Source organism: Xenopus laevis, chromosome 1L, assembly GCF_017654675.1.
Source record: "Xenopus laevis strain J_2021 chromosome 1L, Xenopus_laevis_v10.1, whole genome shotgun sequence".
NCBI lineage: Eukaryota > Metazoa > Chordata > Amphibia > Anura > Pipidae > Xenopus > Xenopus laevis.
In genome coordinates this window covers 154797284-154824203 of record NC_054371.1, presented here as the reverse complement: position 1 = coordinate 154824203, position 26920 = coordinate 154797284, and the positions used below count along the sequence as shown (strand labels likewise).

The following is a 26920-nucleotide window of genomic DNA, read 5'->3' as shown; positions in this document are numbered from 1 at the left end:
CCTAGTAACCCACAACAACCACATATTTTCTTTCAAACAGGTGCCCAGTATATGCTTCCTGACCACTGGCTATTGGTGTTTGACTGGGCTGGTGGGACACCGGGAAGGGGTGTGTTGGTGACTGGCAGCAGGATAGTGCAACACTGCTGGCTACCATGAGTTAGACCCACTAGAAACTAAAGATGCACCGAATCCAGGATTTGGCCAAGATTCTGCCTTTTTCAGCAGGATTCATCCAAATCCAAGTGCCTGGCAAAATCGAATCCAAAGACTCACATGACTTTTCTTCACACAAACAAGGAAGTCAAATTTCTTTTTAACCACGCTTGTCTTTCACCCTTTCCCCCAATTTACATGCAAATTTAGGTTTGGATTCGGTTCGGTATTCAGCCGAATGTTTTGCAAAGGATTCAGCCGAATCCTAAAATAGTGGATTCGGTGCATCCCTACTACAAACTTTGTGACTTTACCACATAGCCCCTTCTTCACTCTCGCTGAAGTAATTATTTTATTATGGCTGTTACTTTTGTGGTAACAGCTTATAACTGATACAAAAAACAAAGAAGGCAGATTTTTTTTTTTTTAATAAAAATAATTATAATATTATCGAGAACCGTAACAACAGCTTCCAATACACAGGATCTGTCAGAAAACAAATATGTCCAGATAAGATACAAATGTAAAATTCTCTGGGGGGGAAGGGAGAATGTTTTCCTGAGAGCTTATATAGTTGAGGTGACACCGTCCTCCCCAACCTGCACCCAATCAGGTAACAAATATACAGAGTATTGCTCCTATAGCACATCTTAAGCAGGAATTGTAGAATTGCAGAGCAGCCAGTCTTGCTAACCCCCACGCTGTCACATGATCACAGGAGCACGGTTCCTTCAGAAAGCAAGAAATGCTGGCTCCTCCATTACCCTGACCATGTGACCACATGCTGTGGGTACATTTCTTCATTAAAATTTGAAGAACACTTTAAAAAGTTTAATGCCTTTCAAGAAAATCTTGTACAGCATTCACATTAAAACCCTACAAAGTATTTGCTTTAAACTTCATTTACTGCCAGGCTTCCCATGTTCTTCTGGCCACATACATAGAGATGGACCACTCCAGTCCGTGTTACAGACACAAGCAGAGTAAATCTCCTTTCACTATCTCCCTTGATAAGTAATTTTTAATTGCCCCCCCTTCCTAATCCCACGCCACCCCCTTAAAAGATTCTCCCTCCCTCCCTCCCTGTTGTCAATCCATTTTGGATTGTTTCCCAGGGTTGTTTTTCCCAGAACAACCCCCATTATGCTGGATTTGGGGTGGCTTCCGGCGGCCAGAAGATGGAGGCCGCAGGTAGAAGAGAAACAGGTGACGGTAACAAGGATGCAGAATGGCAAAACCCACAAATCCATCTAAAAAAAAAAAAAGATAAAGTCTTTATTTTTTAATGTTCTTGCTGCTTTAGTTAAACAAGACCTACAATTATATTTAGGCATGTATAATATACTATTAAAGAAAATATAAACCCTCAAATTGAAATTCACAAAGTGTTTGTAAGACCACTCTGAGCACTTTAGATCAATCATCTTTAAATATCATCAGTTATTATATTGTTACAATATTGTTAATTTTCAGACTGCTAATGTCATTAGAGAAATGTCAGGTGACTATTTATTTTCACGGGCAACAGGGCAACATTTATTTTCTGGCTTTTCTTGCCTTTCTTTTTGACTGCACCTAGGCAGCCACAATGACCAGGGGTTAATGCTGTTGTTTCAAATCTTTATTTTATTATTAATATATTGAAAACTAGAAAAATATTTTAATAGAAAACGTTATTGAAAGTGCACTCAGAGTAATTTTCAATTTATTTTGAAGGTTTACAATACTTTAAATGGAATGTCAACCCAAAAAATAATGTTTGCCTAACAAAAGAAAACAATTCTAGGCAACTTTGCATTATACATACATTATACATTTTCTTTGGTATTTAAAAGGAAATCTCAACCCAAAAATAAATGTTTTGCCTAATAAAAGAAAACATAATTCTAAGCAACTTTGCAATATACATTCATTACACATTTTGCATGTTTTTTAACTTATTTGTATATGTATTGCTATTGAAAACAGTGTCCTTTCTATCATCTGCCCTGATAGCTCAGACTGTTGATACAATGTAAAACAAGGCAGCTGAATAAGTCTTTGCTAAGGAACAAAGACATTTGCAATATTGTTTAAATAGTAACAACTAGGAGTTAAAGGACCAGTAAGATCAAATTTTTAGTATACAAAGAAAAAAAATACAAAGACAAATTAAACTTTGAAATTGCTAAGTCTTTATTAAGAAATAACTTACCGAAACTTGTGAAACTCCTTTTCAGAAAAGACGACAGGGCGATGATCCATCGCGCAGCGCTCGATTTCTCCTCCCTGCCTTATAGGAGATAGCCAAGGAGGAGAAATCGAGCACCGCACAATGGATCAACGCCGTCGCCTTTTCTGAAGAAGATCGCAAGCAGAGTTTCGCAAAGTTATTTCTTAATAAAGACTTAGGGATTTCAAAGTTTAATTTGTCTTTGTGTTTTTTTTTCGTTGTATACTACGAATTAAAAAAAAATGCTGTTACTTGTCCTTTAAGCAAATGCTGCTTTCAATAGCAATTGTTTTTTCTAATAACTTTAAAACCACTGACAACTTTTGAATAAATGTGTATTGGAAAGTTGCTTAAAATTATGTTTTTATTTTATTAGGCAAATTTTATTTTGGGGTTAACGTAAGTCACATTTGTACATCGCTGCATCTAATACAGCAAAGACTGTCAAAAAATGAATAGCTCTAATACTGGTGTAACTGCAGGCAATATTTTTAACCCTGCAAGTTTCAGATTAAAAGGATAATGAAAGTGAAATTTAGTGAGGTGGGGGGTGGTGCCAATACGTAATGCACCCCCCTCCAGTAAAAGTCATCACTGTTTCCTAAAAGTTGCCACAGTTCAGCACAGAGGCTGGATACAGTACAGCATACAGTGCTGGAGGTAAGATGTTTTATTAAAATGCCTCTTTGCTCAAAGGTCCTGGTGTTTCCCTATTCCCAATGTGCTCTAACTTGTGTAACCAATTATTATTTCAGGTTTAGGTTAAAGCTAAATAAAGTGGGTGGAGGTGGTGCCAATATGTTATGCACCCCCTCCCACCCTGTAAATGCAATCACTGCTCCCCAATTCCCCAAACAGTTGCCACAGGTCAGCATAGAGGCTGAAATTTATTTCCAACATTAATAATGGTGGCATAAATAGGTTTGCTTTAGAATCTGTTATGGAACTGCCACACAGCTCTTGAGGTACAGTAGTCCCATGATTTTTTAAAATTTCCGTATAAAAAAAAAAGTAGTATACACTAATACCCAGTTTTAAAACACAAGACCATAACCTCAGCAAGATTTAACCCCACAAACTTACCCTGGGTCAGGCCATGCAGCTCAGTGTAAGCGCACAGCTCTGTGAAAACTTTCCCACTTTCAGCAGGGGGTGAGCCAAGAAGCGAGCGCAGTATAGATGCAAACCCATCAGCAGAGAGGAGGGAACGGCCGTCAGCATCACAGGTAGAGAAGAGCTAAAGACATTGGTTGGGGAAGAGATTGAAAAACAAATTATGTTACGTAAGGTAGGAGAATAAGAGAAAATAAATGCCAATATAAAATCTGTTCTAGCAGTTAGAGACATTCATACACTAAAGTGCTGTACAGGTATGGGATCCGTTATTCAAAAACCCATTATCCAAAGAGCATCCGACTATGAAAAGGACATCATCCATAGACTCCATTTTATCCAAATAATTCAAATTTTTAAAAATGATTTCCTTTTTCTCTGTAATAATAAAATAGTAGCTTGTACTTGATACAAAGTAAGATATAATTAATCCTTATTGGAAGCAAAACCAGCCTATTGGGTTTATTTAATGTTTTTATGATTTTCTAATAGACTTAAGATATGAAGATTCAAATTACTGTTATTCTGAAAACCCCAGGTCCCAAGCATTCTGGATAACACACCTCATGTTTGTGCAAATCAGTGGTACCATTATTGGGGCAAATTCACTAAGATTCGTAGTTGCGCCAGCATCCGCTTCGCCGCACTTCGCCAGGTGTATTTTCGCCAGCGCTACGCAAATCCACTAAAATTCAAAGTTGCGCTCAGGGGAAGCGTAAGTTTGCGAAGTTGCACTAACGTTAATTCGCCAAGCAAAGCAAAGTTACGCTACGCTATGCTTTGCATACGGCGCCAAATTGAAGTTACAATGGAGGTACAGTATATGAAACATCACTACACAAGCCTGGGAAACCTTCAAAACACCAAATAAAATTTTTATTTTGCCCTACACATGTGCCCACTGTATAGTTAAGGTGCCACGAGTTAGGAAATGTAGGGGGGAAGGAGGGGAGCCCCAAAAAATGTTTCGATCTCTTTCAGCCTATCACCCATAAAAAAAGAAAAAACGGCAGCGTTTTTTGGGACTTAGAGAAATTTTTAACTTTTTTTGAAGCAATCCCTATCTACTCTATTGCAATTCACCTGGTCTGAGGTGGCGAAGGAAGTCTGGCGTGAAAGGTAGCGTTCAGAAAAATGCGCGCATCAGTGAATTTGCGTAGTTACGTCCGTTGCGCAAATTCGCCAGGCATAAGGGTGCGAAGTAACACTAGCGAATTTACGGCAGTGTCCGTTAGTGAATCGGCGAATTACCGAAAATGCGCTACGCTAGCGAATTAACGCTAGCGTTAGGCGCTTCGTCCTTTAGTCAATTTGCCCCATGGTCTACTGGAAGTAAGTAATTCTGCTTTTTGTTTGGTGGAGGACTGTGTGGTGGAGGTATGGAGATACTTACATCAAATGCAAGTTTTGCTAACTCCTCTGCTGATCGTGTTGCATCCTGAGCAGCCAGCACCAAAGAGACCTCTCGGAAATCTATCATGCCAGAGGCATCCTGAAAAAATACAGCAGTTGTCATTAATCCAAAACTCAGTCACAGAGCACTGAATTCAACTAAAATGACAATATATGGGGGGCACTACTGGATGTATGTAGAGCTATAAGCATTTATCAGTATATTCCAAAATCTACCAATTGTAATTTATTGACTCACTATTTCTCTAGGAACTAAGGGGGTTATTTATCAAAGTCCGAATTTATCTCAATATTTTCTGAAAAAAACTAAGACCAAATCCGCATGGGCTTTTTATTAATACACTTTCCTGAAATTTTCTTTGCGGGAAAAAAAAAATCTGCAAAATCTGATTTTCAATATTTTTTCTGATTTTTTACACAAAAACTCAAAAATTTCAGGGTATTTCCAAAACCCCAGCGCACATCAAAAAATCATTGGGACTTATATGCAACCTCAACAGGTCTGAGATGCCAGATTTTCTGATTCTGACTTTTCCATCCTCAGGGTTTAATAAATTTGTGATTTTTTAAAATTCCAATTTTATATTAAAAAAATCACGAATTTTTCTTGATTTTTGCATTTGGAGTTTAGTAAATAACCCACTAAATGTAGCATCTATCATTAACCAATAAACCACATCAAATATCATGTGCCTCCTCAGACAATCCTACCTCTGTACATCACACTAAAGGTCCTCCTGTAAAAAGGCATCATTTTAGTCTACAGGTTTTACCCAGGTCAAGGTACCATGCTGTGGACCGGCATGTCTTCACATGTAAAAGAGTGCAGCTAATGGAAATCTTGTTTCTAAAGGAAGCCATACAAATTCTCACATTCACTTTAGCCCACATGGGAATAAACTTTTCAGGAGCCGTAACGTATAGCAACCAATCAGCAGGTAACATTTACTGGTCATCTGTTTAAAATAAAACATCTTATTGGTTGATATAGGTTACTGCTCCTGGGCAAACTTAATGCCTTTTATTACGTATGTATGTTATAGATAGGCCAATTCTAAGCAACCTTTTAGCTAGTCTTAATTTTTTTCAAGAAAAATAAAAAAAAAATGTTTTTTGGGGTTGGGGGGTTCACTTGGCTGCATATTTTTTTTTTAGAGCTAGCAATTTTTAGAGGTAGCAACCAGGCAAAAAGTTAATTATAAGGAGAGCAACCCTTTAGGGTAAGGACACGTGCAGATTCGGGGAGGTAATCGTTCCAGCGACAAATCGCCTCTTCTCCGGATGACAATCTCCCAGAACTGCCTACCTTCCCACCAACTATAATGAAAAATCTCCAGCGGGATGGCGCTCACGGCGATTCGTTTTCCAAAGTCACCCGAAGTTGCCTCACGGCTACAAAAAAGACAATAGTGATAATTGCCTTTGCTAAGACATTACATGTGTTTTAGCAGAGGCAATTCTCAGTATTGGAGATGGCAGGTTATTTATTTTTATTTTTTTGCACAAGTAGCTGCTACTAGTAGCTCCGTGTGTCCCAAACGTAATCTGATTGCTGGACCATCTACTGAAAACATCTTCACAAAAAGGCAAGAACAAACTGTCCTCCTAGATACCCTACCCAGTTGCTCTTTTGTAATGCGAGTCTTACTCACCTTGTGGAAATAATTGAAAACGCTGGAAATCACATCATGCTGTGTCACACCCAGTTTTTCTGCAAGCTCGTCTAATCCCACGCGAGAGCACACCCCCTCTAGGCAAAGATCAATCAGACCCTGCACGCTATCAAGAGAGAACCTGTGAAGGAAAAACAGCACTATGTTTAAGGATTCTGGAAAGATATTAGACCGGGAATCCCTTACACTTATGTACACCCTTATGCTTTCAAATAATGCTTCAACTGGAGTATTCCAAAGAAGACAGAAGGGCAATGAGTGATATTGGAATCCATGGGTGATATAGGTGGTTGTTGGTGTCGCACAGGCTTGGTGCCCGCGTTTCCCCAAGAAAAGGAGATGATGACACGCATATTGTGACACAGTGCAACAATGTTCATGCAAGCGTGGAGGGGGAGTGAGTCTGGAAGTCAGGAGAGTCAGGTGGGGCCCCCAGGAGGATCCTTGGTATTGCTGCCCCAGTGGGCCCCCAGTGCTTCAGTCCAACACTGGTGTCACATTGGAGTGGGGAGTGGCAAGTAAATTTGAAAGGATAGACAGTATTCAGAATAAATAGAATAGATGCAAAAAGGGCAGTGGGATGACTATATATGGGTTTATAGTTATGCCTTCCTGAGACTATTGAATGAAATGAAAAATCTGTACAAGTAGAAACACAAATGTAGTGTGTGAAAGAGAGATACACACAAAATTGTTATAACCGGGGTAAGCAAGTAATGACAACTGCATAACATAGAGGATGCTATACTGGACTTGATACCACCCAACAGAAATTATAAGCTTCCGTCAATGAATTTAAGCAAATCAGAGATGGGAGAAGGCAGATAAGCTCGGCAACAGCACTCAGACTCACCTGTGCCCAACGTAAATTAATGCTCAAATAACGTAACACTCCGTGTATTGTGTAAATTTCAACACTGACAATTTAAATAATCTCAAAGTGCAGGTGTACAGCATAATGTGTCAGTGAATACAATCAACAATGACAATATTATCTTTTAAAATATATATATATAGAAATCTATTATCCACCACTTTCTTCCTTAAAACTTTAAAGGGGAAGTAAAGTCTAAAATAGAATAAGGCTAGAAATGCTGTATTGTGTATACTAAACATAAACATGAACTTACTGCACCACAAGCCTAATCAAACAAATGATCTATGCTTTCAAAGTTGGTCACCATCTTGTAACTTTGTTAATCATCTTTGCAAGGCCAAGACTGTGCACATGCTCAGTGTGGCCTGGGCTGCTTAGGCATCATCATAAATTATCAAAACAGCACAAGTCAAATAATATCTGCCAGAAGCCGAAACAGCAAGACTGATTAATAATCAGAATATGCAGACTGCACTGGGTCCTGTGTTGTCACGTAATCTAATGTGGATTTTACAGTTTTTGTATTATTTAATACAAACTTTCTCCAACTCTGCAGAACCAGTGGCTGCAGCAAAATAATCCTTCAAATAGAATCCGAGTTTATCTGTTTAAATCTGGCTCCATGATCTTTGTCCCTGTAGCTGGAGTTGGAAACAGTAAAGGGGATATAAAGGCAAAAATAAAATCCAATACAAATCTCTACACAGTCGCCGACTGCTCTACAGGGAAACAAACAAAGCCGCTTCAGTTCTGCATGGCTGGGAAGTAAGGTGGGGGCTCCCCTGCTGTTCACAAGTATGATTGTTTCCCTGCAGAGCAGTTAGGGACCGTCAGATAATTCCTATCCACAGCAGTAAATGAAAGAAGAATTTCACTGTATACAGTCAGGTTTCTTATAAAAACAGTACACATTTTTTAATTAAAGTATATTGTAGATAAGTTTCTTTTTCATTAAAGAAAGTAAAAATGGGATTTTATTTTTTGCCTTTACATGCACTTTAAAAGAAGAGAAGGTCCTGTTGTGAAAATAATGTAATGTATAGATTACAGCCAAAATGAATATAACAAGAGTTGTACACATTGAGTGAAAGAGCCTAAACCAACCCAAAGTTTGTTAAGTGCCTGTCTGGATGAAGGATGGTGCACGTATACATTATGTTCCTGTCACCATAGTACCTTCTTTTTCTCTGAGGATGTGATTTGATGGTACACTTAAAAATGTTACGTTTTTTTACACGGCAAAGCCTGGCGATATGTGGTGTATTGTCCAGCCATTTTTTTTACACGGCATAATAAATATGCCTTCAAGAGTGCTACAAGGATAAGATAAAATGATGGTTGTACATCATTAATATCCCTGGTATAAATGCAGCATCACTAAGCTGAATGAAATTTAATCCAGGGAAAAAACGCTTACCCTTTGAAGACAAAGATCAGATCAGGTTTATCTTTGAAGTGAACCCCCCAAGTGGCCAACTGATGTGTTTTGTACGTTAACCAAATCCTTCTGCCCTATAGATATCAGTATATAGTGAATAATGTACCCCATTGTAAAACAGAACGATATTACATATCACAGACAAATGTGACCATATAAAGGCACAATGCTGAAGGCCTCTATAAAATCAGCAACTTTTCTGTTAATAACCCTGTATTTCTTCATGTTCATCTGTTCTTCCTTTCCTTCATTTAAAGGGATACTGTCATGGGAAAAAAATTTTTTTCAAAATTAATCAGTTAATAGTGCTGCTCCAGCAGAATACTGCACTGAAATCCATTTCTCAAAAGAGCAAACAGATTTTTTTATATTCAATTTTGAAATCTGACATGGGGCTAGATATATTGTCAATTTCCCAGCTGCCCCAAGTCATGTGACTTGTGCTCTGATAAACTTCAATCACTCTTTACTGCTGTACTGCAAGTTGGAGTGATATCACCCCCTCCCTTTTCCCCCCCCAGCAGCCAAACAAAAGAACAATGGTAAGGTAACCAGATAGCAACTCCCTAACACAAGATAACAACTGCCTGGTAGATCTGGTAGATCTAAGAACAGCACTCAATAGTAAAACCCATGTCCCACTGAGACACATTCAGTTACATTGAGAAGGAAAAACAGCAGCCTGCCAGAAAGCATTTCTCTCCTAAAGTGCAGGCACAAGTCACATGACCAGGGGCAGCTGGGAAATTGACAAAATGTCTAGCCCCATGTCAGATTTCAAAATTGAACATAAAAAAATCTGTTTGCTCTTTTCAGAAATGGATTTCAGGGCAGAAGTCTGCTGGAGTAGCACTATTAACTGATGCGTTTTGAAAAAACCATGTTTTCCGATGACAGGATCCCTGTAACTTTGCAGTTCCCTGTGTAATGACTCCATTCCTTAGTCATTATTAGTTGAATGAAAGCAACAGAATAGCAAACCTTTTATATAGTGTTTAACTCCAACAAGGGGCAAGCAAGAAGCTTTTGAGGTTTACTTATATATGCACACGTATTTGCAGCCACATCATAATTTTGTTTCCAAGGTCTCTCACAGTCCAATCCACCTAGTGGCAACAATTTATGGAAAACACAACTATACTCACCCTGCCTTTTCCAATATGTTCCCAAGTTCCCAAATTTTGGGATCCAGTGCCACTTTCAGGTGACCAACTGGTGATACTGGAGTGTCTCCAATTAGCTCAAACTCTGTTGCTGGTTTTGCCAGAGCACTGAGAAATAGAAAAGAAAAATTGATTTCATTAAATAGACTATTCTGAAAAGTTAAGGGCTCTTTTATCTACATTTATCCAAGGGTTCCCAAAGTATCTCAGCACATAACTAAGACTCAGCCTAATCTTTGATGACGCTCCCAGCCTTGTGAGTCCCCATGACTTACTCAGCCATTATCTTCTGAATTTTGGAAGCATAGAGTGTGGGATCAGTCCTCTCCTCAGCAGTAGGGTGATAAACTGGCAGAAACTGCAACATAAATATTTTACAATCGGAGAAGTTCATGTACAAGACATATTGCTATTACTTAAATAAGAATTGGTAGAAGATTGAGTTAGAAGAACATGTAGAGGATTTTTTGAAGGTCAACTACAGTGTCTCACCTCTATCTCCAGGTTGATATAAAACTGAGACATTGTGAGCCACAGAACCTTAAACCTAGAAAGGAAAAAAAAAACAATAAATACAGATAACAAAAACAAATTAAAGAGGGAGAAGAATGTGGAGAGGACAGATGAATCTTGTTAGCAAGAACCAAAAAATTATTAAGTAGAGCATGGATAATGACAAAGGGGTGGGGGGTTAGAGAATTCATCCACCTGCCCTCCTCAAGCATCATCTCCTGAATAGATGTACAAACATCTTAGTACTAAATCAGCCTAACAAATAATTATAAATGCAGATGTCTGCAGTTCATTGTACACTATTGATGTATGTATTTAAAGGACAAATACATTCATGGCACACATCTAGCACCTATCAGTATGAAATATCACAGAATAAAGCACTGCATTCAGCTATATGAAAATAACATGCATTTCTAAATTATAATGCCACAGCTGAGAAAAAAAGGAGACATTCATCTCTACAGACAAGGAATTCCTACATGTAGTGCAAAACGAAAATATGAAAGCTGTGCAGAAGTCAAGGTGCATGGACATCATTGCAACCCATTGCTTTTTTACCACCACCACCAAGGTCTCTGTGAAGCCTGTTGTTTACAAGAGTTGGAATAGATAAGAGCTCAACATGAAATGGCATAATCAAAGGGAAATCTTACACCAGGGTGCACAAAACCATCTTTAAATACAGCCTAAAGCTGGTCATAGATGTAAAGATTATACTTTTTTTGGCACGATGCACAATCGTTATTTTGACGGATTGGTCGGATTGCACTGAAATCGATCGTTCACCAACGAAATTTTGCGTCTATGGGGACCTTAACCCTCCCACGTATTACTGAAATGCACAATGCCCAGCTGATGATAGTCATAAAGCAAAAATTATCTGCTAGAGTTACCATCTCTGGAGCACAGGGGATTAAGAGCACACACTCAGATTCTGAGAGATTAGTCGACCATCGACAAATATACTCTTCTTTGGGGCAACTAAACTCCCCAAACTACCTCTGGCTAAAATGCAATTTGCCGGCGGGATGGCAATCGGTGCGATTCGTTTTCCGTAGTCGTCTGAAGTTGCCTTACGAGGAAACTTCGGAAAACAAATTGCTCCGAGTGCCTCCCGCCAGCAATTTAGATTCTAGCCGTTCGGGGAGATTAATCGCCCCCGAAGAAGAGGCAATTTATCGCTGGGGCGACTAATCTCCCCAAATCTGAGTGTGTGTCTCTGCCCTTAAAGAGCTGCACATCCCCAGTGCTTTGGCCCTGCCCACAACAACACATGAAGAAACAACTGTCCCCAAAATTTTCTATTAAATTCTCACATCATTGACTACGGGAGTATTTGGAGTCTGCCTATACCATATACCAGGGTCCCCAACCCTTTGACTATTTGGCAGCCTCTATATGGACTAACAGCCTGCAAGAACCTCTGTGCAGTGCACCTGGTTTTCATGCAACCAAAACTTGTCTCCATGCCAGGAATTTAACACTAAGCACCTGATTTGATTCTACTGGGAGCAACATCCAAGGGGTTGGTGAGCATCATGTTGCTCTCAAGCCCATGAAACTGCCCTATTTTAACATGGTATAAACTGAAATCAATTGTTTTCATTCTGAGAGTGCTCCATAGTGTTTGTATGAAAAGGCCTCTTCAGTGCCAATCCTGCTAAATTCCTCCCTGTTGCAATGCCTGAAGAGCAATACATGTCAAAGTCTCCCCTTTAGCAGGCTGGAGGGTAGTAATACGTAATTATATAACTTCCTGAAGTTTTTCTTCGTGCTATACTGCAGCCTCCACCCAAGGCATAGAAGCATGCTTATGTGTAAAAAAGCACGATTGCCTTTTCATGCAATTCAAAATATGTGTTCCATAAGTAGACTATTCTCTTAAGCTATGGTTTGGTTAGGCAATACTAAGTACATAGCATGAAGAATGTGAACAATCTCTTAAAGAATTCTTCTAATGAGAACTTATATCACATAACACACACAAACAACAGACATTTGTTTCCAAAAAGCCTTGTGCAATGGTATATAGCAGTAGAGAGTAGTATATTAACTTAAGAAGCAGAGGGGAAAATATGCAGTTAAAAATTAAGGGTCAGTTGCACAGGATTATAAGAGTGAATATGTGTTCTTATTGTTTTTATTATTTATGAATATGCTGTGGCAAAAGGCTCTCTTTTGCATCTAATGCTTTTTATCTTAAATTACTAGTTATTGTATCTAGGACACCCTGCCTCCAGGGCACTCTGACTTTTTCTTAGCTCAAGCATTGAATAATATTTGTGAGTTTTACCTAGAAACAAGATGTGTGGCAAGTTTTTTGTCATACAGAATTAATGCAGAAATCAAACTGAAGATAGTTTTTAACAAGTTGCATTTTTGGCCGTTACTTGACTCTTATAGTTGGTGTGGTTGACATTTGTTTATCTATACTTAAATATATGCTTTGTATATTTCTATGTTGTGTAACCTCTAAATGACTGCAATGAATAGGCTTTTAGTGCACATATCTGGCATTCTTTAAGCTGCTTACTGACTCGCATATGACCAATTTCCCTCTCATCCCAAGCTGCCCCAATTACCTCAATGGTTGGTAATTTATTTAAAATCCCTGTGAAATATTTGTTGAATAAAAAAAACAAGGTAGACTAATTAAGGAGACTAATTAGAAAAATTATTTTCAATACTATGCATTACAAGTGAACAAGCTTTGGCTGCAGATTAAATTGTTAGGAAGCCCCAGCATTACAAGAAATATGATTATTTACTTACATGATTATTTACTTGCTTTTCATTAAAAGTGGTAAAAAGTTAATGCTGGGAATATGGTATAAGTCGCATTGCAAATATTAAAGAAAAAGTGTCAGAGTGTCACTGACGCACAGAATCTATAATCTGGGAACAGCTAAAAAGATCAGCATGCAGAGCTGTGATTATGTGTGATATAAGTGTGTGTACCAACAAGTGACACATTGAAATGTAAGATGGGACAACAGATCGAAAAAAATTTAGGTGAAATAAATCATGCTCAGTTGTGATTAACTTACACTCCATTCCCTTTCCATGTCCAGATAGTTGCAGGCTGCACAAAATGAAAAAAAAAAATATGCATTAGTAAAGCCAGTTTTTAGTGACACTATGTTGACTACAAATAAAGTAAAAGTTGGATTCTTATCAGAAGGCACCACACCATCAATTTCTTTGATAGAAGAGCAAGGGATGTCTACACTGAGCAAATCAACAAGAACCATTAAAACGACAACCCAGTAGTACTGAACTAGCCATTTATTAATTAACTGGCTTTCGTTACATTAATTTGCCATTTATTTCATTATAATAAATCATTTAATTAATCAATGGTTTCATTGTAAAAGTCAATGCATTGGAATTGTCATTTATTGCTTAAATGATCACCCCAATGTTTATAAATATTAGCTATGGTTCTATTTCAAAAATTCAATTGGGCTCTGTTGGTGGTAAGAGATACTTTCAAGTTCACTATGGGGTGGCACTGGTTTCAGTCCCTAGTGAAAAACTCACTCATTTCCCAACTCATTTTGCACATGCGTGACTTCAAACACATGTGCATAATGAGCTAGCCGGGAGACTTGCTTATCATGCAGGTGTCTGACCAAACATGGCCATCCCCACCAGGAACTCGAACCCAGTGCCGGAGACATCACACTCACAAGGAGCATCACACTCACAAAGAGCATTTTCTGGCCAACTAGTTTTGCTTTACTTGGCAAATGGCACACATTTTAAAATCTGGTGTTGAGTTCAATTTAGGTGCACACAAAATTAGGGTCAGCACACACAACAAATGTTGGGGTGCACAAGAATCACACAAGTTCTTACTTATTTTGATCCATCAACTTCTCAGCGCATGTAGTATTTTAAAAATGTGAACAAAATATAATGTTTTGTGTGCAATGTAAAGAAATATAGTAAATAAATAATTTTCAAAGTGGCCAATACACAGCATGCCCATTCTTTGTATACAACACATAGAAATATCGCTCATGCCACAATTCAAATAAATTCTTGTATACAGAGGTCAGTGTGAGCCAAGTCAGCAGCCATGGAGGAAGGTAGAGGAGATGAAGTCTTTGGCCAGAAAATAAGCACTTTACAGACTTGGCTTGATACAAATGAAGATTTACCAAGCAACAGAGATCATTAAGTCACCTTTCTGTTAATTCACAAAGTTCAGAACTTTCACTAAAAAATTTAACCTTTGCGTCATTCCCCAATTGTGGCATCAACACTTACTTGTTGTCCTATACCAGGGATCCTCAACCTAAATAAGTCAGGGAGCAACACAAGCATAAAAAATGTTCTTGGGGTGCCAAATAAGTGCTGTGATTGGCCATTTGGTAGCCCCTATGTGGATTGTCAACCTACATTGAGGTTCTGTTTGGCAGTGCATCTGGTTTTTATGAAACCAAAACTTGCATCCAAGCCTAGAATTCAAAAATAATCTGCTTTGAGGCCACTGGGAGCAACATCCAAGCGGTTGGAGAGCAACATGTTGCTCACGAGCTGCTGGCTGGGGACGACTGTCCTATACCTTCAAAATAGGTTTCAATTTTTTTTTACATGTCTATAGTTAGTAGCAAGCAATCAAATAGATTTTCATGTCCAACTCTTCCAAAAGCCACCCACATATGTTATACTCAAAAAGACAGTTCCTTGCTTTTTGTAGTCAGTAAAACACAGAAACATAAATTAAAAAATACCCACTTCATGTTTAGGAGTCTTGTAGCACTCACCAATTTGTTGGGATACCTCATAAGCAATGGCTGAACTGGAACCCCAGCAACAAAGGCACCTGAGTAGAAGAAGAAAAATGAGTACAAGGACAATAAAAAATGGCAAAGGAAAATACAAAATATGCTGGGTATAACTCTCTTGAATAAGGCCTTTGTTGCCATTTCTCACCTGGTTTGAATTTCAGCAAAACTTTGCCATTACCATTAGTTCCCTCTGGAAAGAATAACACCTATACAAATGCAGAAAAAAAGAAAAAGAATGAAGGACTCCAGAAAGCTACAGCAAAAAGATTAAATTTACAGCTAAATGGAAAAGGTTTCCATATGCAATTGATAACTGGCATGTTGCTACCTGAGGCCATTCTCCATTTGAGGTTGCTCGTCGTTTTACCTCCTCTACTACTTTCTTCCGAGAAGATGGATCTTGCCGGGAAACCAAAATGGACTGATTGAAACGGAGTAGTGCTATGATATAAAAGAAAAATATTTCTATACAGACACTGCAGCAAAAGTATTAAAACCACATATAATAGGGCTGTTAGTAGGACTTTAATAAGGAATTAATAAGGAATTAATCTGCTCACCTCCAATCACTGGGATGTTGAGGTTTTCCACTCGGGATACAACAGATGGAAGGTCACACACCACAGTGACTATGGGATCAAAGAAGGTGGAGTGAGGGGCTACAACCAGAATTGGGGCCTCAGAAGCGGGGGCTCGGCGGCCACGTATGGTGATCCAGTGGAAACCACACATGAAGAACATAGAGCGGCTCAGGAGGTAAATCAGGTGATGGAGAATGCTGTGTATAAGGGGAGGAAACATATGGAATGGGATGTGGAGGAAGTGGTGGAAGAAATGAAAATGTTTCACTACACAATGGTGAAAGTATATTGTTACAGAATAGTCTACTTGTAATTTAGCAAAACACTTACGTGCGGCGGTGCCGTATAGAGCGGCTCAGTTCTTCATCTGCGAGTCCAGCCACTCGTAGGGCAGCAATTGGCCACATAAGGAAGAGGAAGATAGCAGCCAGGAGGAAACGCAGAGGGAACAGGGTAAACCCCAGGATATAGAACTACAAATACAAGACAGTAAAGGGTTTGATTAAGTTTAATTATGAAAAATGCTCTGAAAACAAAGTAAGGAACATGTAAACAGAAATGCATTATGTGGGCCAAGGGCTAGGGCTACCCAAAAAGCATGAAAGTTATCAGCATTAGCAAATCCAACAAAGAACATCTGCTGTAATTAAAAGGTCAGGTTAATGTCCATTTCCTATCAGAAAAGTTTAACATCTTTAGTCCCAGAACAGCACAGACTGCAAAATAATGACCTCTGACTTTGCCGATTACAGTGCAATGCTCTGCAGTTCTGGAATTCAGACAAGCACAAGATCAGCTCTGGCCTAACAAATGTTCCCATCCTTAATCATTTTTGTCCAACATAAGATTTCATTAAGCAGCCTAACACCAGGCTAATGAAACGGATTGTAAATAGTGTGAGACATGTGGGCCTCTTTTCTTAGGAAACCACACATTAGTGTAAACATCCTATTAACTGGTGACTCTGGCCTTCAGCCCAAATATTTAGAAATAAGAAAAAAACCCTCAGACGCAAGGCAGTTAACACAAACATGCATTCATGTAAACGCTATATACAGCCACTAACTGAAGTGTTTATTCAAATACGTTTATGATGAAAATTACTAATAATAATGGTTTGCCTCTCTGAAAAGAATCCAAATCATATGGAGCCTTGAGAAACAGGAGTTTATTTCTGAACACAATGTAGTACATTTATCAGCTGAAACTTCTGTCAAATTACTTGGCCTACAGCCTTGTGCTGTACTGAATAAACATCTATCTGCAAATAGAAGTCTCAGGCTAGGCAAGTAACCGTTACCTCTCCAGCTCCAATATTTAGCAACAGTCTGCTCCAAATTATAGCACTTGGCATCGTGTCTTTATTTGGACTGAACAGACTGCTACACACCCCATAATAAATTGTCTGTTAACAATTAAGCTTCAGAGCAAACCTTTCTCATTTTTGGTATTGCAGTCCTGGGTGCAATTAAAGGTAAAACATTATAAAATAATGTAATAAAGTTGGAATAAACAGCTTCAAAGCAGAATTTTCAAACTGCATGTGTTTCTTTTATTAGCAGTGCAAAACACTACATGTTTCGGGTACAACCCTTTTTCAATTGTACACATGAAAAAGGGTTGTACCCGAAACATGTAGTGTTTTGCACTGCTAATAAAAGAAACACATGCAGTTTGAAAATACTGCTTTGAAGCTGTTTATTCCAACTTTATTACAGTATCTTATACTTTTTGGGAGTCTGACACAGGCTCCTAGGAATTCACAGCGATACACTTTTTGAACTTACGCTGGGACCAGCAATTTGTCTTACTTTAAAGGTAAAACATTTGTTTATAGAAAATATCCCCAAAATAGAGATGAAAAGTAAGCACTGTGTGGACCCAAAATAAGCTCCACGGTTTGTTGTTGTTGGTCCGGGTTTTATTTCAGATAAAGATGAAGTGGTCTTGGTTAGAAATTTGCAGACAAATGAGACAATGCAGGTCGATGGAGGGGCACTTGCATTTATTAGCTTTTTTTTTTAATACAAGTGGGAGTTGCCATACTGTGGGGCTTTAGCTAGAAGGCTCATCTACTGAATCCAGTGACTACAGTGGACTACTCCTAACATAAAAGAATGCTTGCTTAAACAATGTGAGCAAATTTTTTAAGGGGACCTAAACAACCCAAAAACACAGATTGGTCCTTTGAGCACGTTTGAAATCAACATTAACTTTACATTTTTCATGGTTTCTAAGATATTAGCAGTTTTAGATGAGTCTGAGAATACAAACACAAGGCTTAGCTCAGCACCTCTGAAGGTCAGAGTGCTAGCAACCATAACTTTGGATGCATTTTCTATGCACTTTTTCTATAGTCCGTAACTCTTGCTAATTTTGACTTTTAGAAAGAGCTGCTGCAGTCTAAAGCTGCTAATAATAACGGCTGCAAATCGAAAACTAATGTAAATTTCAAAAGTGCTCAGAGGATAACACCGAGTGAGTTTACATAAATGAATTTTTAGGGTTTAAAAAAAATGAAGTATCTTTATAAGAATAACATATAGAAAAGCTATAAATAATAAGGAATCTTTTGGAGGAGTTCAGTAGCTGCCACATATGAATGAAGGTGACTAGGCCTTCACACGACCTGTAAATCAAATCATGTTTTCATAGAAGGTTTAAAAAAAGAGAAAATAAAAAAACTAGTTACAGACAGGTGTAGACAGCAGGAAAAATGTCAACTATTAACTATCATAACTGTGGAATTTCTTGGGGACAAAATTAGCAGCTTAAGGTTTGCAAATGATTATATGAAGAGCTACAATACATGGAATATGACATGGAAGAGAGGGAGAGAGGGTAAACGGGTATTAGTTATTAACCAAGGAACCATAGCTTTATTGTATCTACGGTAAAACCTCGGTTTTACTTTTCCCAAATTTACATTTTCCCGGATCATTTGTGGTCCTGTGTTCGTACACTCCATTAATTTCCTCAGGATTTTACGTTTTCGCAATTTCAAGTTTGTTTTGCTTGGCCCCTTGAGTAATGTAAAAAACAGGGTTCTACTGTATATGAACTAGTGGTAAAGCTGCCTCAAAGAAAAAAATGTCATGGTCAGACTGGCACCAGTTACTTATAGCAGGGTATTTAAGTATTTGGTCAGACTGGCATCAGTTACTTATATTTAAGTATTTGGCTAGAGCCAGATGTGGCCGTTTCTTGGCCAAACATTAAACTCAGGCCAAGAAACAGCCTGACTACTCACCTCTGCTCCATGATGTTTCTGCACCTGCAAACATGCCATTGGCCTGGGCTCAGACTGATTCTCTAGATTGTCTACACTGTTTATACTTTGGCTGAGATCTTTTTAAGCCATATTACGAGTGTCAGCCACACGGCAGTGCTGAACTTTTTGAAAGAGCCGGGCCCCCCTTGAAAGCGCCAAAGCCGTGCCGCCTCCTTCCAAAGTCCCGAACAGCCTAAGTGCCTAACAGCCGAAGTCCCGAAGTGTTGAAAAGACCCTGAAGCCACAAAAACTGCCGGAATCGAAGTCATGAACGGTGAAAAGACCCAAATTCACGAAAGGTTGAAGTTCCTGAAGCCACAAGTTCAATTCTACTGAACTCCATTGTGGTTTTTTTTTGTTTTTTTTTAATCCCCTGGCCACCAATGTATTATTTTAATACTCTATAGGCCCCTGCCACCACAAAATATCCTTTGGGGCCCCAATTTTTTTTAACTTGAAAGGGGGCCCTGGCGGCAATGTTTTTTTAAAAAAATATTCTTTGGGGGCCTCAATTTTTTTAAATTGTAAGGGGGGCCCTGGTGCCAATGTTTTTTTTAAAAAAAAAACTTTTATGGGAAGCCCTGGCACCAATTTATTTTAACTTATAGGGAGCCCTGGTCCCCAATAGCTTTTTATAACTTGTGTGTGGGGGGGTTACCTTATTTAGCACTGATGTCTATGTGGTCTTTTAACTGTGATGTGGAGTGGGTGGGATCTGGGGTGGGGCTTGGGATGGGCGGGGCACTGGGGCCCTGAAAATTTGGTTGTATGGGGCCCTATGATTTCAAATGGTTGGCCTGTATATGAATCATTAGGAGTTTTTAGAGGGAAGTGCTACTCTGAGCAAAATGTTTTACTTATTTTGCAGATTACATGTTAGGCTAACTTCAGTCCCTTATCTTGCCTGCAAACAGATCCATTGAGTTGGCCCAGCTGCAAGCATATGCTGTGGATTTCTGTGCTGAAACGTGAGTGTGTGCCTGCACCCAGACCAACGCAATGGATCCAGGTGCAGACAAGGCAAAGGAACAATTTCAGTGTAGGGGCTGATTCTCAGCCTGTGTCTTTCAGCAGGATGAGTTTCTGTTCAGTGTGACATTAGCCTAGGCAAAGAAGGCTTATCATGTAAAGCAAAAGAAGGTTTTTAGAGGTTTAATAATAAAAGTTATAAAACAGTGAGCAAAAATCTCCACTTCGTTATAGTTTAATACATAGGGAATCTGCCACAATCTCACACCTGCACTCTGCATTATTTTGGTAGATACAGATCATTCTGAATAAACGGCACACATAATTGGTGGATGATAGAGTGTAATTTCCGAAGGGGTTATTTGCCTGTCAAACTACCATGGACATTATCTATTCAGGAGCTAGGAACGGCTAGGATAACAGCTTTTATCAAAACTTTATGGATCTTTCACAGCAGCCAGGGAAATGAGAAAAGATAACCTCAGATAGATAACAATACCTTCTCAAGGGAAATGTCTTGAAGGCATCATCCTATGCAGCTGATAATAGTAATAAACCTAGAAGCTTAATTAGAAAGTCCAACTGGCCTGGGTGGGGGTGCAATACTCATATAGTATGGTTTACATTTGTACTTCAGCTAATAAGAGGATCTTGCCTCCCCTAGTTCAGCATAACTGACAAATCTGGCTTTCCTGGAATAGTACAGTTGAATCAAGTGCATGTATTGTATCTAATGTATATGTATACAATGCAACTAAAAGAAACATTTTGCCAATTACATTTAAGTTGCTTTCTCCATTTAAGACAGGACAAATGCTTAATCCATATCCTGCATGTATAACAATTAATTGCCTAACATATAATAGGCAATTAAATTACTAGGGATGCATCAAATCCATCACTTTTGTATTCCCATAACCCTACATAAATGGTTCAGCTGAAAACCACATTTAATACCAAACTTGTATATTCAATATAGCATAAAGACCAACATCTCAAATACAGTCATGTCCAGTTGTCCAAGGTCACATGGCCTAAAGGGTTTGGATTAAGTGAAAATCTGAATAAAGTTCCCCTTATCAGCCAAGATTTCATTCTTGTATTTAGAGTATCTGCATAATTTACATGCAAAATGCAAACACAATCCAATATTACCACAAAATATGCAGGCAAATTAATTACTAATTAGCCTTGCAATGTAATAAACATATAAAAAGATATAGGAGCAAATTAAAAATAGCACACAGTTCTGCTGAGGTATCCATGTGTATATACGGTACATGTCTGCTGTGTGATGCTATCATAAGATTTTTGACCACATGGGAGCACAAGAGTTAACTGATTTAATATTCCCTTGTTGGTCTATACTCACAGGAACAAATACCAGCAGTGAACGCAGAAAATTATGATCAAGACCTATATTACTCTGCGTTCAGCATTGGTCTCCGCTCCTATGGGCACTGACCTACATGACAGAGTAAAATCACTTAACTCTTGTGCTGCCCTGTGGTGGAAAGCATAAAAATGCATAACACATAAAACACATTTAAATGCCTGTGGGTAATTCATTCTATAACTGACTTGAATACATTTAGATTAGGCTCTCCACCTTTCCTGGAAAAAAATACCGGCCTTCCTATATATTTATTATGTTTTCCCTATTAATAAAATTGGAATAATTTTTACCAACCAGACCAATATAATACTGACCAGGTGGCGACCCTAGACTGATCTGACTGGTGCATAATAGGACTCAAATTATCATGCAGCATGCCAATGTTATTTAATAGTGTTGTAGTGTAATAAAACTAAGGATGCATTATTTAAGGATTATTTAGGATTTAGGATTATATTAGAATCCCGAGTGAAAGATTCGCCTGAATACCGAACCAAATCCGGTAAGTAAATTAGGGAAACAACAGGGAAAGAGAACCGAGCACTATTAAAAAATGTTTGACTTCCTTGTTTGTGTGGCGAAAAGTCACGTGATTTTTTGGATTCCGATTCGGTTCAGCGAGGTACTTGGATTTGGCCGAATCCTGCTGAAAAAGGCAGAATCTTGGCTGAATCCTGAACTGAATCCTGTGCATCCCTAATTAAAACCAAAAAAAATCTAATCTTTTGATCAAATTGCTTTGTCTCTTCAATAATGTAGTACCTTGCACTTGATAATAACTAAGCAAGCAACAATCTATGTTGTTGGTAAAATCATCATAATGTTTTTTTTTAATCTTATCGTGTATTTAGAGGATAGGTGCCCTTATCCAGAAAACCCCCGGTCCCAAGCACTCACGATAATAGATCCCACACCTAAAGGGGTTGTTCACCCTTTAAATTATCTTTTAGTATGATGCATAGAGTGATTTTCCAAGACAATTTGCAATTGTTCTAAAAAAATTTGTTTGTGATTTTTTTTAGCTTTTTATTCATCAGTTCTCCAGTTGCCAATTTCAGCAAACTGGTTGCTAGTGTCCAAATTACCCTACCAACCATGCATTGATCTGAATGAGAGACTGGAATATGAATAGAAAGAGGAGTAATAAAATGTAGCAATAACAAAACATGTGTAGCCTTACAGTGCATCTGATTTTAGGTGGGGTCAGTGACCCCATCTGAAAACTGGAAAGTGTCAGAAGAAGGCAAATAATTCAAAAACTATATAAAAAAAGAAAACATAAAGGCCAAATGAAAGGTTGCTTAGAATAAGCCACTCTATAACATACTAAAAGTTAAAAGGGTAGTTCATCTCTATGTTAACATTAATTTGTGTGATCCACAATTCAGCCTGGCATGATAGGCAGCTCCTAGCTAATAACATACTAATCACTTTCTCATGTTATTAATTATACTATAGCAAAGGACCTCAACTTCTCACCTGTAATGTTTTTTTTACACATAGGATACAAATAATCATTAGCATAATGCTGTATATGTAAACAGATCGTTTTAGAAAAGCAACAATTGGCAGCACTGCTGCTAGGCTCCTGCCTCACGCAAATATTATCATGTAAATAAATATAGTTGTAGAAGTAGGCCCAGATCTGTTCAGGTTTCCGTGGTTACTAATTAGCAGTTAAAGTGGTTAGGCCTTAAACATAGGGTTATTACAGAGACACAAGAACATTGCTGTGCTCCTGGCAGGAGGCCCTTTCACAGGAACAGGGGCCACTTCACTGCGACTGCATTCGATTTGCTCCCTAAATGGCTGTTCCACTTATCATTTTAAAGGAAGTGCAGGGAAATGAGGCAACAGGGACAATAAAGATAATCAAGAGTTCTATTTTTATACAGCTATTCTGAGACACTGGTTATAAGCACTATAAGGCCAAGCAATTTCACGGATATAAACATTGCAAAGTGTCACTAGCAGGGCTAGCGAGATTTATACAGTGTTACACATAAGCTCATAGTGCTGCCATTCCTCAGTTTATACCACATAAGACATCTTCTGCAAGATGCAATAAAGTGCCATCTAAGGTAAATAATAAGCCACCAAGTGTCTCAGTGACCATATATAGAATCAAGGAGGAAGGCAGAGTAATTTTACATATACTAAGGAGCTCCAAGGTGACTTCTAACATCCACTGAAATTTTAACTAAGGAGGGCATTTTTCCATACAATACATAAGTTATGCCCTGTAAATAATACAAGGAATTATGTAAACCTAAATATTATATTCTGTGACCAATTAAATCCCTAACAACGCTGCAGGCTGACAGTGGCTTCTAATATATTGTGGAGTAGGGGGTACATGGCTTCTTAGGCTAGTGCCAGATGTAGTAGACTAGAGAATCTGCTCCTCAATGTCCAGATACATTGCCTCAGCTCGGGTGCAGGCGGACAAGTGGATTTTTGTGCCAAATGGAGTTTGCATTAAAATGCAGGTTCCATGTGTTAAGTTGTATGGTGTAAAAATATAGCAGATATGAAGTGCGGGGCCTGTCAACTTTCCTGTATTTTCCAGGAGTATACCACATATATGGCTTAAAATCTCCCAGCAATTAACCCAAAGAGGTTGACATCTCTGTAAACTACCAACTTTTGCATATAAATGGATGACAAATATTTTGCTGGTGTTTGTATGTAGAGACTATGTATGTCAATTGTGGTCACGCATCAGTACTGTCTATAGGAAAGTGAAAAAGTTTTGCAAGTGAAATACATGGGATAATAAACCTCAGCTATTGAGAGGCTATAAAAAAAGTCACCTCCTGCACAACAATTTAATATGTCAGAAATATGTTAACTGCCATGCACAACATGCAGCACTTTACCCCCACACCTACAAATTTCACAGCTAATGCTGCAGCATTTCTGGTGTGGCTATAGGCAGTTCCTTTCAATGCAGTGTGTATCAAAAAGCTCCCCTAATTTAGGGAATAATCCACGCAGAAAGAGGCCTCAGGCCTAGTGCTTTTTTAGTGATCAGGCACCTTCAAGAGATTTTTTGATGCCCTCATATTTTAGTAACTGGATACATGATTTTTTATTACACTGGTCCAGGTCATGTGAGACAAATTACATCACTAAACATGGATTATAATCAATTTAAAGGGGGTGAACATCTTTGTCAATAATATCACACTGATACATTTAAGATGCCCCTCATGCTTAAATGCAATACTTCTAACAGCTTCATTTTCTGCTAGAGATTTAGTAATCAAATAAATTGTAAGCCTTAATTCTGAAGACATTGGACTCAATTGATTCCCTACACTTAATTGTGCATGCGATTGCATCAGTCCCTGACATTTCCCATTGCTATTGGACAACTCACTACCCCAGTCTGTGACACATTTAATCTATAGGATGTGCCGCCTCGCCCATCGGACAGCACGCTTTCCTCAGACTGTGCAAACCTATCATGACATTGGCTGATTTTGGCGACCTGATTGGAGTACAGGAGGGAGTCACTGAACCCCTACCTGTCTAGTGCAACAGGTAAGTCTGTGAATATTATCAAAATTCTGAAGAGAACACTTGTGCACAATATCAACCCAGACCGTTGGTTTGCCATTTCCCTTCAGGTCCCCCATTATAGCCTTAGATTTGTTCAGCGAGCCCTTACCCCCATAACAATATACGGTAACCAATATAAATGTCACTAACAAAACTTAGGAACAAAATAACATGACGCCAAACTCCATGCTAAATAGCATTCAAACTAGGCATCCAGGCAACAGATACCCAAGCTCTGCTCTAGTGTATGAACATATTGTTATGACAACAGCACACACACACACAACAATCAGTGGACCACACATAAAATTGTACAGGTGCATTCTTTGCAAAGACCCATCAGAAAATGAGAGAGAATGTCACTTCCATTAATGTTTTGCAAACCAAAATGGTGTTCTCCACAAAACTCACCCTAAATAGCCTTTCTGCTGTGCTTCAGTAGAATCTAGGCCAGGAAATAATCATTCATTCAAACGCTCACCCTGTCATTTAGTCTACCACTCTGCAGACAGGGAATTGTGGACCTAGAGCAGGAGGGCCCATACTTTGCTAATGTGGGGGTCTACTTTTAGCGATGATGTCCCATCAAGATCTACATCCATAAAAGTATTGTTAGCATTCTGTAACATGAAAATATGACTTAACTATTGATTCATGAGAAAATGTTGTTATTTGTAACAAACAACTATTTCTTATGTAACCGTAACATAATAGGAGGGCTGTTTGTTGACAATGTCTTGAGATCTACTGATCACCAGCTAAAAGTCTGCTGGTAGATCCTGAATTACCCTTTGGGCACCCCTGACATAGAGAGAACACTGCATCACGTATGAGTTCTCCAGATGTTGTAGAACTTAAACAGGCAGCACCCCAACAGCAGGGGACACCACACCTAGGGTTGCCGCCTTTCTGATATAAATAGCCACCTCTTCAGTGTTACCAAGCAAGTCAGGGTGGCAGCCTTAACCATAACATCCAGCCCTGCAGATTGTCTTCCACTACCAGCACTAGAACACCTCCTCTTCCATAATTTCAGTGTTCAGGCTACTCCGAAAATATGATGGTTGGGGAAACACGTATTAAAAAGAAAATATGCCCACTGTAGTAATGAATGGGACTGATAGCGAATGGTTAAATGAAACATTACACCTAATGGTGCAGCACAGAGAGTACAGTCTTGTGGGACCCTGAAAGCAAATACTCAATGCTGTAAAGTCACAAGGTGCCCCTTCTGTGTCTCTAGCAAAGGCCAGCAGAAGACTGAAAGAGGTTCTGATGATAAACACAAATAGAACAAATGGTGTATTTCAGTTACAGGACACACAGAGGTTGTTGAAGTTAGATTATAAGCGATATTGTTATTGGTGCATGGAGAGTAGAAGCTGTAGGAGCGATCGTGTGTGTGTGACAGTGCAGTGATGCCAGTGACAAGGCTCTGCGGTGCTGTTCTCCTTGCGCAGCCGGACTTTCTCCCCACAGCTGCAAGCTCCTATAAAGTGCCATTCCTATGTAGTCTTCCATCAGCCCTTACACATCCCGTCCTTGCACACTCACCCTCGCCTTCTGCCAGAAGCCTTTCGGCTCAAACTCATGCAGGAAAGGGTTGAACGGCACACACTCCTCGCCATCATCTTCAGCAGGGCCCTTCTCTCCTACTGGATCAGCCTCACTCATGACTGCTGAAAGAGAAACTGACCCGCACTGTTAGCAGCAGGGCCCAGGCGGGGTTAAGATCGGCCCATAGGATGTAGGAGGAGCAAAGAGTCAGCTTCACCTTAACCC

General features: G+C 38.9%; 1 protein-coding gene across 1 annotated transcript; it reads right to left on the bottom strand.

Moving 5' to 3' along the window:
- Positions 1-567: 567 nt before the first annotated feature.
- On the bottom strand, positions 568-26920 carry lpcat4.L (lysophosphatidylcholine acyltransferase 4 L homeolog). The gene is made up of 14 exons (XM_018259980.2): positions 26693-26920; positions 16269-16411; positions 15918-16135; positions 15686-15798; positions 15503-15563; positions 15334-15392; positions 13609-13643; positions 10538-10592; positions 10321-10403; positions 10028-10153; positions 6547-6688; positions 4875-4973; positions 3452-3605; positions 568-1406 (listed from the first exon to the last, which is right to left on the bottom strand). Exons 1-14 carry the CDS (start codon positions 26810-26812, stop codon positions 1246-1248), a joined length of 1569 nt encoding a protein of 522 aa, XP_018115469.1. The 5' UTR covers positions 26813-26920; the 3' UTR covers positions 568-1245.

Bases quoted from the DNA above. Each gene is read 5' to 3' on its own strand.
- lpcat4.L (XM_018259980.2), bottom strand. From the start codon at position 26,812: ATGAGTGAGGCTGATCCAGTAGGAGAGAAGGGCCCTGCTGAAGATGAT. The intron at 16,136-16,268 runs GTAAGTGTTTTG...CCTTATACACAG, and splicing joins TCTATACGGCACCGCCGCAC to CATTCTCCATCACCTGATTT. The intron at 10,404-10,537 runs GTGAGACACTGT...TTTATGTTGCAG, and splicing joins ATATCAACCTGGAGATAGAG to TTTCTGCCAGTTTATCACCC.